This window comes from Cydia fagiglandana, chromosome 9 (assembly GCF_963556715.1).
Source record: "Cydia fagiglandana chromosome 9, ilCydFagi1.1, whole genome shotgun sequence".
In the NCBI taxonomy this organism is placed as follows: Eukaryota; Metazoa; Arthropoda; class Insecta; order Lepidoptera; family Tortricidae; genus Cydia; species Cydia fagiglandana.
In genome coordinates, this window is record NC_085940.1 from 5,002,401 (window position 1) to 5,017,247 (window position 14,847).

The following is a 14,847-nucleotide window of genomic DNA, read 5'->3' on the forward strand; positions in this document are numbered from 1 at the left end:
AGCCGCGCGTGGCGCTGTCGCCACCTCGCGGCCATATCTGAGCTGATCGTGACAGACTCGTTTTGTTAGAGAGTGAGTCTTCTGTACCTAGTACTATTATTTATTCTGTGGCTCTATCCAGACTTCTAATTATTTTAGTTCGTTCTAGTTTTTCACGACTATATACTCGTGGCAATTAATTCATTGTATGCTAGTGACATAGCCACATTTTTAACCGATTTCGAAAGAGGATGGCAAAAAAACTCGGGTTAAAGTCACCCGTTTCCTCGTAGTTATTCTAGAACTACGGAGACACACAGACACAACACGTTGAGTGAGCGGTCTCATTCACAACATCGTCCGCTATGTTTCCAGTTACGTAATAAAGACGCACAGACCGTCATACTAGCCAATGTAAACAAGTACCATCAAAAACATAAATGTAAAAAAGGAGAGCCAAGTTCAATACAAAAATTATGCTTGGCTGTGGGGTTCGCCGCAAAAAGAATGGAGATCTAAATGAGTACCAAGTTCTATGCAAAATCCAAATATGTATTTATAGGAACAAAATAACATTATAAACAAGTATTAAACTCTATTTCTTTGCTTTATTGGATACCTATAACAATTGCTGTTATTTAAAAAAAATGCGAGATCTCAAAGCAGGTTAGATTTGACTAGGCCAGTTTTCATTACATCAGTCATTTTATAAAGTTATTCAACATATATATTTTGTAATTCTGATAAAAACTGGCCAAGCCAAATCTAACCTACTTTAAGATCTCACATTTTTTTTAAATAACAGCAATTGTTATAGGTATCCAATAAAGCAAAGAAATAGAGTTTAATACTTGTTTATAATGTTATTTTGTTCCTATAAATACATATTTGGATTTTGCATAGAACTTGGTACTCATTTAGATCTCCATTCTTTTTGCGGCGAACCCCACAGCCAAGCATAATTTTTGTATTGAACTTGGCTCTCCTTTTTTACATTTATGTTTTTGATGGGATATCAATACTTTTTGTAAAGAAAACTAGGCAGGTATTGAGATTTAATGTTTTTTCTTGTGTTTCCGCTGCATGTTTTTTACTTCTGTTCTTTGTATTAATTATGTGGTGCCGCGCGCCGCCAACGACACACCGTTGGCTGGTTGTTTAGCGCGTATTACAGTTTTTTTGTATGGGGACCCCCCCCCTATTTTTTCACTTTTTTTATTTTGAGATTTTTCCTACGCTTACACACAATTACCGAGCTGGATTCCAAATTTCATCCTTCTAGGTCATCTGGAAGTAGGTTAGGTTTAGGTACTATATGTCAGTCACAATAAAAAAGAAATTTGTATGGGGACCCCCCCTATTTATTAACTTTTTTTTGTTTTTAGATTTTTTCCTACGCTTACACACAATAACCGAGCTGGATTCCAAATTTCATCCTTCTAGGTCATCTGGAAGTAGGTTAGGTTTAGGTACTTATATGTCAGTCACAATAAAAAATGTTTTTTTTGTATGGGGACCCCCCCTATTGTAAAACTTTTTTTAATTTTTAGATTTTTTCCTACGCTTTCACACAATAACTGAGCTGGATTCCAAATTTCATCCTTCTAGGTCATCTGGAAGTAGGTTAGGTTTAGGTACTATAGGTATGTCAGTCAGTCTTAAAATTTACGACTTTTTGACCTTCATATCTTTATAACCGTTTGAGCTAGCTTCATGAAATTTGGGCTTCTAGATATCCTTATGGATATAATTAAACACACGTAGTTTTATGTGTTTACGTTAAAGATGTTTTGAGTTATAGAAGGGTCAAAAGTGGCACCAAGTGGTTCGTGTAATATTACACTTGGCGCTGGCTAGCCAGTTCCTTTGCTTGAACTTGGCTTGACACGCTGCCGCGTGTCTAGATATCGTGTCGTGTAGTAGCTAAGGGCATGAATGTCTATGTGCAATTACGGGAGTACCTTCTATTCTAGTATATTCGTTACTAGTACGTAGTAGTAGTAGTAAAACACTTTATTGTACAAAAAACAAAACAAAACAGGAAAAATAACATTCGTCATTAGTACAAAGGCGTACGTACGTTTAACCGATTCAGGGCTGATGACACGCCTGCCGTGTCATCAATGTTTTTTACACATGGCTGATGACACGGTAGGCGTGTCATCAACATCATATTCTATGGCGCATGGCATGGCTGCCGTGTCATGAAATGATTGTTCCGCGCCACAGCCAAAAGTTTTCGAAAATGGAACACGCGACGAATCGGTTAACGTGAGTTCGGTACTCTGTCGGCATTCAAGAAATTTGGCATATTTGTTAATTCGTGTTCGGTCGAATTGTTTGTATCGATTGCTGAATTGCCTAGTATTGGATATTAAAATGCTATCCTCCATGCATCGACGGTTATTCATTTTCGAAACGTATTTGGTTCCGAATAATACCTAATTAGTTATTCGGCTTTTTATACCCATCTGCACTGCAGAACAAAAAACATTAACAAAAAGCACAAACAATTTCTTTTCTAGGTAACCATAGACAATTTCTATTTATTGTAGTACATATTCCATTCCATATTAAACATAGACACGTACTTTTATTGGCATCTATTGACTACCTTCCTTTGCGTCATGCACGCTGACGAGAAAAAAAATAGCTAAGTTGGACGCGAGTATCGATAAAATATTAATACTGGAACAAATGTCCCTACCGATTTCACAATTAAATGCCTCTATTCGAACCTAGGACCACCAGCTTTGTACGTGGCACATCGTGACATCGCTATACAAGCCTATGTACCTATATCGCGAAATACAATGTAACTGTGTAGACACCGACTCTAAAAGGCTAAACTCGCATGCCTATATGGCCGTATGGACATGTTAGTCGAGCAAGGGCATTTAGGACTTGCCCTAGATTCGACTAGAATACTCGTTACAGCATACTACTACAATCGAAAGCCGTGTGTGCACATTGTAATGGACTGGTGAATGAACGTTTAGTACAATCAGACGCAATGAAAACTGGTCACTCTGTATGGGAATTGCTACACAAAATGCACATGACCCGTATTCATTACTCTGCATTGCAAGCATCATCTTTCGGAGACATGATACATTTCACTGACCGAGTGAGCGCGAAGCGTCGTTCAGTTTAGGCAAAAATGCTTCCGTATGTCTATTAGTATTGTAGATTTTTTATTCTGGTTAGATTTTTTCAAAAAGGGGGTTCACGTGGTCTACAGCGGCGTGCAGCCACTAGTTAATAACTTGAGATACAACCATTCGGGGTTTACATTAAGTTTGGTTCATCTTCATCTCTGTCGCTCTTATAATAATCGAGCTTAGCAGGTATACCTAACTAATAGGATGTGACATTGAACCATCGCACTGGGAGACTTCGGCACAAGATCGGCCGAAGTGCAGGCATACAGTGATTACAAAAGTGCAAGCCTTTGAAGAGCTGAGCGGCTACCGCGAAAACCGAAATTCGTAAATTGCGGGGATCTTTCTCTTTTACTCCAACGAAGGCATAATCAGAGTGACAGAGAAAAATCCCCGCAATTTGCGAACTTCGATTTTCGCGGTTATAGCCCAGAGGCGAGTGGAGCTCGACGCGAAGCGTGACGAGTTAAAAGCCTGACCACCGCGGTCATAAACTACAATTTTGTCGGAGAGGTGCTGACCTGCGGTGAGTGTGGACATAGTGAATGTACAATTGTACATTCACTGCAAAAATAGGCTACGTCAGCCACCTGAGAGCTCACGATCGTCGCTCTCACTAGCCAGTGCGTACTCAGTCGCCGAGGCCGAAATAGGCTAGGACAGGATGATGATTAACTATGGATGGAGACAAATGAAATACGTCTTTCGCGGTACTATCCTTGGCCCACATTTACATAAGAGCTAGACAGGGTACTAAAATATCAAAAAGGTTGTTTGGAGGGCAAACGAGAGGCTTATTTTTAGTTGACCTCTATTGATAACAGCCTAACAGTACAGATATTTTAGATCAAAGTCAAAACAAGATATTATTGTCTCTATAGTCTGCAATAAACGGTGGTTGTAATACCAATTACAAATAATTTCTCACATTGATAATCAAACGCATACAAGTTGGTAGGTGTAATTCAATTAAAAGACGCGGAAAACTAAGCTAATTAAGCAGTACGGCTCACAGGAAATATCATTACCTACAAGAGAATAAAATTATTTGGGAAGCTATTATTAGGCTCTAGAAAGTAGGCAGATGGTGATAAGCTGATAATGATAACCAGGTCATAGACTCAAGGACAAATAGATTTAGAAATGGAGTAGGTTATGTATCTACAGTCTACACCTACAGATTATTAAAGTGTCTACTATCTATGTAGGTACTACACGGTTGGAAACAAGCCTAAAGTTCTGAAAAATGTGACTGCTAGATTCCGATAGTAGGTGCTTTCAGTTGGAAGGTCAGATGGCAGTCGCTTTCATAAAAACTAGAGCCTACACCAATTCTTGGGTTTAGTTGCCCAGCGGACCCCAGGCTCCCATGAGCTGTCGCAAAATGCCGGGACAACGCGAGGAAGATGATGATGAATACCTAAGTAAATATGTGTAAGTACAGTCAGCAGCAGAAGTTGCTATGCGGGCGAGGTGTTCAAAATTACCTTCACGCGCTCTTATTCTCTTAACAATTAAAGTCGCGTCAAGATCATTTAGAACACCTTTCCCGCTTACCAACTATTGCTGCTGACTGTACGTAGCAACAATATAAAAAAAAACCGGCCAAGTGCGAGTCGGACTCGCGTTCCAAGGGTTCCGTACATTACACAATTTTTAAAAATGTATTTTTTTATGTGAAACGTGAGTGATATCTCTTTACATAAATAATCCGTAGGGGTCGGATCAAAAACTAAGTAATAAGTCCGACTCACGCTTGACTGTACATTTCTAACCTATTTGATGTATTTTTTCAAAATTTTAGACCCAGTAGTTTCGGAGATAAAGGGGGGGGGGAATGGTCATTTTTTGCCTATTCTCTTGAATTACTTCGAAACTGTTTATTCGAAAATTATAAAAATAAAATATATTTGAGATCCTTACAATAAGCTCTTTCATTTGATATGTAACATGATATAGTTTGAAAAACTTTATTTTTTAAATTTCTCATTTACCCCCCAAAAGTGGCCCCCATGTTTAAAATTCATTCGTTTACCTTACATCTCCGTATTTGGGTCACAAACATACATATGTGTACCAAATTTCAACTTAATTGGTCCAGTAGTTCCTGAGAAAATCGGCTGTGACAGACGGACAGACAGACAGACAGACGCACCAGTGATCCTATAAGGGTTCCGTTTTTCCTTTTGAGGTACGGAACCCTAATAGTCAAAGTTGTCATTGTCAATAGTTTGAAAACACAATAATTATAATGTAAATAAATACAACATCTGTTAGACGACGAAGTAGGCAATATCATATCGATAACATACACAAGAAACTACGATAACATGCAAAAACTAAAGTTTTGATTATTCTTATCACCGTCCAAGGTGATTGAGTACGCGCGCTTCGGCCATCATTGAAGCGACAGAGACGGACGTAGAGCGCAGACAGAGACGGCAGGCTAGCCGTTTTGTTTACTTTTGTTGTTTACACGCTCTGTGGTGATATTCCTAACGCTTACAAGTAAAGTCAATTTTCTGTTTATGGCACACAACCATGCCTACTAAGGTGTTACCGTAGCCTAATAGACGATGGTAGTTTCAGAAAAGGCAAATGCGCGTTGACGACCATTTATTTTAATCCATGGAGTTCGTTATCTAAATATTCTAAATCTTTTAAACATTATGTTCAACACACCCAAACCTTGAAATCACGATTACTACTCGCCTTAGTTCGGTAAGCGATTGGGAATACACGACTGCGTATGCGTCGTATCCGTATCAACGCGCAACATCTAAAATGTATGTCAACACTATTGCACCTTATCTCTTAGGTAATAAGGCAAAAACTGTATACATATCTCTGACATCGACCCCACCATCGTTGACATAATTAGCTGACCATTTCTGCACCTTAACACAAAGACATACGGCCTACTAATGTTCACTTAAGTTTATGCGTGATAGACAGCCGTCTCGTGACGTTTCAAGGATGCGAATGTGGAGTGACCCGAGTGATCTAGAAGGTGCATGGTCTGCCCACGTGGTGGTTTGTTTTGCAAGATAATGAATGTGAAAAAACGGATAACAGTTCTGCAATTTTTATAGACTTGTTTACTTTAGGTCATCCATTAATTACGTCACACGAATTTCTAGGTTTTGTGAGCCCTCCCCCCTCCTTGTCACACAGTTATAATTATTTTATCATGCATAGCTTTAGCTATGATTAAGTTGTATTAATAGTAAATACAGAACATATCAATCAGCATTAATTGAGCAGCAGGGGGGTTATCAGTATAGTAAACAGTAAATATATGGCAAGGTCAGAGCAGGTCAAACGCTACATTCTACATAATAAGTGGTATAAATACTAGGGCATAACATATACATTCTAGTTGTGACCCATTATAGTAAAACTACTTTGAAATATCTATCATACACCTATTTATACATGGTGTAACATGACATGAGGAAACCGAATAATTTTACCAGCGTATTCTTGATCATATTTAGAGACAAAAAATGTAAATATCAATTTTAAGTGACAACTTTACCAATAACATTTTTTATGTACAAATACATTCAAAAAATATAAATACAAAACAAAAAAAAATTTTTTTTGGCGCAATTGACCTAAACTCATATTACATTTTTTCCTCAGAAATGCGTGGTTAAAATTATTCGGTTTCCTCATGTTACACCGTGTATGGAATTGTATTTAATTGAAATGAAACATTTAATAAGGAACAATTAATTATAAATATTATAGTATCCTAAATTGCGCAAAGTGGAGGAAAGCAATTAGGAAAGCGGACCCTGGCAAACTAAGGCCAGTGTGGGCCAGGATAACGCTAGGTAGAAGATTATAGTATCCTAAGTTAATAATAATAAAATGCCACTAAACCTAAACTAATATGAAAATTCTTCGGCAAGGTGCCATAGATGCTGGCAGTATTACCCCTGCTGTGCGAGGAAGCTGCCAACCCTACGGTCCCCAGTCACATCCACCAGTCTTTTCAGGGCACCAATATTATATTAACAGAAATGTACCTATATTTAATAAGTCAAACCCAACCATCCACCCAACATCAAATTATTTTAATAAGTTTGGTTTGTTTACAGAGGTGAATGTAAATTTGCAACCTGAATAACCAGTTCAAGCTACTAGCTGCAATATGCAATTTTTTTGTAAGTTTCTAGTGACTCATATGTGTTTATGTTTCCTCGTGACATTTATTTAAAAGCTGGTACAGTCGCCATCAGATATATTCGAGCAGCCAAGGTGTTCATTAAATCTGAACACACACTCTTAACGCCTTGACAAGTGTACAGCCAGATATTTGTGTGCACCTTGGCCGCTCCGATATATCTGAATGCAACTGTACATTAAATTTGCAATAACATATTAGTGGTAACATGTGCTGTACCAAACCAGAGATTATAGTTTTGAATTAAATCCCTGGCTAATACGAAATTAGTTTGTTTCACTACACCTTATAAAACAAAGTCCCTCACCGCGTCTGTATGTATTTACTTTATTGTACATAGAAATATAAACACGAGAAACACAGTTACAGAGTTAAATACAACATAAAGGCGAACTTGTGTTTGTTTCTTTGCAACAAACTCAAAAACTACTGAACGGATTTTCATGCTGTTTTCACCTATTAATAGAGTGATTCTTGAGGAAGGTTTAGGTGTATAATTTGTTAACCCATGCGAAGCTGGGGCGGGTAGCTAGTAAATGTATAAAGTTCATTTGCATAAACAAGGGCATAACTTTATTCTAGATTTAAGTTAAAGTTAATCCCAAAAATGCTAGTTAAGGAAAACAAATGAAAAGTTAATAGGAACACAAGTGCATATGTACACTAGAATAGTTGAATGAACTATGATAAGATAGTAGTGTTGTGAATTTGTCAGCTTTAATTAACTGCTAATCAGTTAGCGTGAATAATAAAACAATATAAACAACTCTGCGGAGGTACTTCCACAGTACTTTAGATTCACTTACCTACTATTATTGGTTTAATGCACATTCAGATATGTCTATAGAACTTGCTAACCACTCAAAACTAGCCCTTTTATAACCATGAAACTAGCATATAACTCGATCAGGCATGAGTGGTGGGGGGAAATGACTGAACAGGATAGTCTTATATATCTTTCAGTAGGAGTAGCAGCGAAAGCGTCCCTGTCAGTCTCACATTTTTTTTATTCCCCACCATAAATTTTGTATGTATTATGGTGGGCAACAAATAAATTCGACCAATCATAGTGTTGCATTTAGGGTTGCCAGATCGAAATGCGCTATTATCTGGAAACAATATCAATTTTTCGGGATATTAGGACTTGAGTCGGGAAAAAATATACATTCAAATTAAAGTAATTGTATTAAAAACAACGATATTTTACATTATTGGCACTACGTCAGCTCGCTCGCTCGACGGCAGTTCGGAACTTGAAATTATTGTTTTATAACGTGGAGCTGTTTTTCGGGACAGTTTACACTTTGTCGGGAATCGGGAACACATGCTAAAAATCGGGAGAATCCCGCCAAATCCCGACCATCTGGCAACCCTAGTTGCATAGCATGTTTTGTCCCTCACGGAGTGTATAACACTTCTATAGGACAATTATAGAAGGTAATGATTATAACCCTTTTTCCTTGCAACAATTAGATATTTTTGACTGCATTAGTAACAAGTAAATCTATATAGGTACCTAAAACAAACAATTTAGATGCTTGCGTTAATATAAAATTAGTTTTACCTCATATATTAACTGGCATACATTCCATTTGTAATGTCAACAACAAAAGTAGGACAAAAGATACTGATAAAGTGAGCAAGAAAGAGAAGGATTCCTGCAGATTGGCATTACTCATCAGATAGGTGCACCAGTAATTATAATTTGGCACATATTGCATTGTTATTATTAGAAACTGTATGTCAACATCAACATTGTATTTAAAAAATGAATAAATGTAAATAGTCTTCCATAAATGATGTCAATATGACTATCACCATGAGTTTGCTATACAGAAAATATGTTGTGAGTGTCAGAAACTCATAACATATTGCAATGAAATGGCCATGAGTTACATCATCCACCTACCGCTACAAATGAATGGAATAATCAAGAAATTGGACTTTGATTTGTGCTATTATTGAATTGCATAGAGCCCTAAAAGTCCATTTAATGAATTGGAAGTAAAATGCAATATTTTTTTATTGTTCCAACAGGTGGGTAGACATAAACAAATATGTTTGTTTACAAACATAAAGCCAATGTGTAATTGTAAATAGAATGACGCGGGCGGCGCCGTTATCGCCGCGTGGCCGGCTCACTCACCTCTTGGGCAGCAGCATCGGCGCCGAGCCCTTCCGCTGGAACACGCCGTCCACCAGCACCCCGTTCTTGCTGTTGCACGTCAGGTAGAACTCCGGCTGGTCGTAGAACAACTCCAAATGACGCCGCGATATGAAACTCGAGTGTCCCATGTTAACGTCCACTTCACCCCGGCTCGAGTTGCGCCCGATCACCACGCGCTTTTGCCGGATCAAGTACTCAAAGTCTCTCCCGTCTAGCCGCGCGATGGCCACAGGAGCCGGCTCCTGGGCCCACTGCACTTTCGAAGGCGACGGAGGCGACTTGAGCGAGAGCAGCGCCCACGCGTCGCTCTCCGAGCTCCGCGAGAACTGAGTCTGGGCCATGTCAGGCGAGCGCGAGTATCACCAGCGCTTCGGTCCACACGCGGGGCGCGCACTGCCACTGCTGGCACAAGGGCACATCACAAGTTCACACGCGTGCCGGATCCGCTGCTCCGCGACCCGGATGTCCGGAACCTGCCGACTCCGAGCCCGTTCTACGATTTGAGGTTACTGACGGGACGCACATGCGCAAAGTTTCGACTTGTGCGGTAAACAAGAATTATATAAACCACCACACCACCACGTGATACTGTATACATATACCTAGTCGAGAACTGCGGATCGATACTATTCCATATGGCGATTCCGTGTATGATCGAAATATTGATTGAAGTGTTGTTGCACAACAAATTTTTCGCAATTGGACCGAAATTAGACACTAAAGTAAACACGAGGCGAGAACAAAAATAACCAAAAACGTCAGTTTGAGATACGCAGTTTATGAGACCGTTGCGCCATCTGCACGAAATCACAATAAACAACATAGCGTGGTTTCGATACGCGCACGATCTGTTGATGATTTACACATTTCACTATTATTCATTTCATATTTTTACTTATACACGAATCACAAATAGAAAGTTTTAGCGTATTTTGTGTTGATTTAATGGTACACGGCTCAATATTCAATTAACTCTTCAAACGAATCAAGACAGCTAGCGGAAGAAGCATTGAAAACCCGTGAAAAGGAACGGAAATAGTGTTGCTCCGGAAGAGTGAAAATCAATCAATGCTCATCATCGTCATCATCACTATGTTTGTTTAACGTGTACTCTATTATCTATGACTTTACAAAACAAAAATACTGATAAAAAATATTACAATATGATGCAATATTATGAACGAAATTAATATATGTTAAAATATATGCAAATTATGTGTTAAAGTCTACTATATACGCTGTAGTTATATTTATACCAAGTTATGTAAATTCTATACGAACGGAAATAAATTTTGTCTGTGGCACATTTTTTCAGATTGGTCGACAGTAGCTGTCATTTTTTTGGTATTGTTGGGAGTGAACTACTTGACTTGAAAATGAATTTCCTTGGCCATAGGAAAATTTATGATTGAATCCAGTTAAAATCAATTTGGACGAGCCTTGGGCCAACTGCTTCATTATATAAAAGTAACACCAAGATCTACAATTAAAGGTAAGTCTTTAAATTTATGAGCGGCAAATTTAATCACTGCTACCTTAGTTTTAATAACAATTATACAATTTAACTTTAGTTTGAAGAATAAAAGGTAACACTTAACAAAGGTAGATAGTTTATTTCGACTTCTATGGATTGTTTACTGACAGTCATGGTATAGCAATCTACCTACAATGAATTTAAATAATTGTTTACATTTTATAAAACATGTTTCTTAAATTAAAAAAAAAACGATTATTGTTTCTGTTTGGCTTCCGAGCAGTAAGGCATGAGGGTTTTAAGTCATAGGTTGTGGATTCACACATGTTATAATGAAAACAGTTACAGTAAACAAACCTTAGGCCATCATTTTCTCATGGCTCATGGCCCAATTGATTTGTCCATTTTTATGTTGTTAAAACATGGCTGGAATATTCACCATGTTTGTTATCAACATTCTATTCAAATGAGAATTCTTTGAGTGCATTGTTACGATAATATTGTTATTCAACAACAGATCAAATGAGTACATTTTATTTATTTATATGTGTTATTTATTAAAACTTTATTGCACAAAACGTAAAAATAATGTACAAATGGCGGACTTAATGCATAATGGCATTCTCTACCAGCCAACCATCAGGCCAAACATTGTTAACATTATTTTATTTACTTATTTAGTCTATTCTAATTTGTATTCAACGCTCGGATGGTAGTTTGGTTCATAAAAATGGATTAAGGTGAAGAAATGTTTCATATTTATGATCGCTACTATAACTCATGTCTCACCACAACCACTACTATGCATTATGCATTAAGTTTGTATTTTATTTTACAGTTATATGCTTTGTTTTTAGTAGATTTTCATCAAAAAACGATTGCCGTCAAATGCCGTCTTTTGCGTCGTTGTCACGATTTTGCGTTGACCTATTGCCGTCTGTGGCGTTTAAAAGGTTCAATATGTTCCCGTTTCCTCAAACAAAGTGCAAAACTTACTTACTGTTGAAGTCTGCTTGAGTTGCCCACATTTTGTAGGAAGCCAGCCCTGTCCAGCTGGTGTAATTTGCTAATTTGACAGACTATTAGATATTAGATGTAAGTAAGGTGGTGGTACGGGTGCTCGACATAGTACTAGTACATGTCATCTTGAAACTTAAGTCATTGTCAATAGAGGTGACAGCAGGGTGTCATGTATGGGGCATTAGCATGTTGAGCACTAGTACCACCACCTTTCTTTGTATTTTATAAACAACTAGCTTCTACTCGCAACTATGTCTGCGTGGAATGGTGACGATGATGATGATTGATTGAACTTGCAAGCAGAAACTAGTTTACAATATTTTGGTTTCCATTTGGACATGATGCACAAGGGTCATTTATATTGGTTAGTAATTAAATAAAAGTCTTCACATTCAGAATATCAAAATAAATATATTTCAAACTTTTATGACTAGACATTATCACAGTAAAAATACATAACAGCAACAAACACCACAAAATCTAAAACTACATATTCTGATCTGACTCCAGTTGTTCATTTCTTGGTGAACAAAGCCTAAAGCTATTGTTAGAATGTATACTAATTGCCTTACCTGATTCAGTTTCTACCTGAACTATAATTATATAGCACATATGTACACGGTGTAACATGAGGAAACCGAATAATCTTAACCATGCATTTCTGAGGTCAAAAGAAGTAAAAAATGTAATATGATTTTAGCTTAATTTCGCCAAAAAAAATTTTATTGATTTGTTTTTTCAATTTTTTGAATGTATTTGTACATAAAAAATAAATGTTATTGGTAAACATGTTTTTTTTCGTAAAACCTACTTTTTGCAAAGTGTTACTTGTTACTTTTTGACATCTATCAATAAGGATATTTAGACTACGTCCCATAGCAGCAACATCACTATCAAAAGGGCCTTTTACACTATGTAACAATAACAAATTGTTTTTTTTTATTAATAATATCTCTGAAACTAGGCGAATTTCAAAAAAGTTTATAGGACATTTTTGTCTCTAAATATGATCAGGAATACGCTGTTAAAATTATTCGGTTTCCTCATGTTACATCGTGTATATGTGACGTTCCACGGTAAAAGTACCTTATAGCAGTTGGCACTTACGCTATTATTAACGAACGCTCCAATACTAATGCCGTGCTACGTGACGTAAGCGCCGACCGCCATAAGGTACCTTATTTCGTGGAACGTCACATATATCATGATGTCTGCAGAAGTCAGTTGTCTCTCCACCAATTATATTATGTTAAGATAGTCAACCTTGGTCACAGGCACTGGAAATGTGATACTTGTTTTTAAATAATATGATTTGAATTTGAATATCAAGTTATTACTATGAAAATACTTAAAAAAAATTTCATATAAAACAGCATGATAACCTAATTTACAAAATTATCATTTCAATTTTATCTTTAATGTCATTTATCAGTTATCACTAACGTCCCTGCACAAGAGAATAAATGAATTCTTCAATTCCCTTCTTTCTCATCGGCAAAAGTAACTTCTTTGACATCTTTGGCAGTGGTAAATTTTTTAGATAAGATTAAGCGCTTTACAACCTGCTACTATAGCAAAGGCCCCCTTTTAGCTCTTTGACCGCTACAGTCGGTCGTTAACGATAAAAGTTACAGTGTAAAAGGGACCTTAATACATTCTAATAAAGTTTATTATTGCGTGTTAATCGTATATAAAATAGTGGTGGTCAAAATGTTAGCAATAGGGTAAGTAAATTAATAAGTCATTTCTGTGCCCTGTTTATCAAAAGCTTGTCACTTGTAATACAAGCGGAAGTCCCTTTTTGACAGCTTTTGTTAGAAAGTTAATTCCACTTGTATTACAAGTTACAAGCTTTTGATAAACATGGCACTGGTCTAGAGTTACAAATACAAACTGCACTCTTGCTTGCGGTCGTGTTATAAATGAAGCATATAATAATTTCAGAATGTTTGCCGTGATATGACGATTAGACGTTTTTGGCTGTGTCACGCCGAATTTAGGAGTTGAAAGTAGGTATGTATAACATTTGCTACAAGAGCTTTACGGCAAACAAATATAAATTAGACAATTTCATATAGATTAGACCTTAAAGTATCTACTGACTGAAACCAGGGGTGCGAATCTCCTGACTTCGGCCAAACTCGGCTCCGCTCGGCTCAGCATTGCTCCGAGTAATTTTTAGGGTTGGCACCACTTGACTTCCTTTTGCGTGCACGACCACAGATAACATAATCACTTGAATTTTGACAACCCTAAATAGCCGAAAGGGATAGTGCTATGTATTAAAAAGGGATAGCATGATTCGACCCTGAACCGCTGTCAAACTTCGGTTTTGTAGGAAGTTTCCTTTCTGTACGGTAGTACTATTATTTATTCTGTGCTGAAACATTAAAGGTCGGTTGCACCAAACCGTCTGTCACTGTCACCATTAAAGCGTTCGCTAAATTTTATTGTATGGAAAGTTTCATAGATCTTTGCTGGCCCTAAACCTAACAAGGTTACTAATCATCAAGTTGCGTCAAACTAGCAACACCTCTATTGATCCAATGCTTTTGCGGTATCTTGGACAACAAAGTGATGAACATGACAAAATTACTCGAATGCCCCGTGGTCGCCAGCACGCCTTTCCTCTCACTCGTCTTATATATAGGACAGAAGTAGCAGGGCGGCGGGTTGAAGTTCTGTATCAAAGCCGGTTGGAACCATATGATGGGGATGGTGTCAAAAAGGATTTTTGGGTAGGATTCGTCTAGCTCCATCGTTTCTCTGTTCCATCTCGCTCCTTGAAGGAAAAGTCCCTGTAGGGAACAAACATTTCTTTAAACTTTACAATTTATTGCACACATGAGTCTCT

The 14,847-nt window shown here is 37.5% G+C and overlaps 3 protein-coding genes and 1 long non-coding RNA gene across 4 annotated transcripts in view; 2 read left to right on the plus strand and 2 right to left on the minus strand.

Annotated features, from left to right (window-relative positions):
* LOC134667223 (uncharacterized) overlaps window positions 1-4,550 on the plus strand; it is a 470,671-nt gene extending 466,121 nt beyond the window's left edge. The window contains exon 2 of the long non-coding RNA XR_010098616.1: window positions 4,463-4,550. This is a non-coding gene — a long non-coding RNA (uncharacterized LOC134667223). The remainder of the gene's footprint in view (window positions 1-4,462) is intronic.
* The window catches only part of LOC134667216 (forkhead box protein K1), a 63,007-nt gene extending 52,596 nt beyond the window's left edge, over window positions 1-10,411 (minus strand). Inside the window, exon 1 of the mRNA XM_063524544.1 lies at window positions 9,479-10,411. Within this exon, the coding sequence (XP_063380614.1) occupies window positions 9,479-9,840 (362 nt within the window). The 5' untranslated portion in view covers window positions 9,841-10,411. The remainder of the gene's footprint in view (window positions 1-9,478) is intronic.
* Window positions 10,412-10,828: 417 nt separating this feature from the next.
* Window positions 10,829-14,847, plus strand: part of LOC134667199 (GSK3-beta interaction protein-like) — a 170,003-nt gene continuing 165,984 nt past the window's right edge. The window contains exon 1 of the mRNA XM_063524524.1: window positions 10,829-10,991. The gene's annotated coding sequence lies outside the window, so the exon portion shown is untranslated. The remainder of the gene's footprint in view (window positions 10,992-14,847) is intronic.
* The window catches only part of LOC134667206 (dynein axonemal heavy chain 3), a 156,757-nt gene continuing 156,083 nt past the window's right edge, over window positions 14,174-14,847 (minus strand). Inside the window, exon 70 of the mRNA XM_063524532.1 lies at window positions 14,174-14,791. Coding sequence (XP_063380602.1) covers window positions 14,495-14,791 — 297 coding nt within the window. The 3' untranslated portion in view covers window positions 14,174-14,494. The remainder of the gene's footprint in view (window positions 14,792-14,847) is intronic.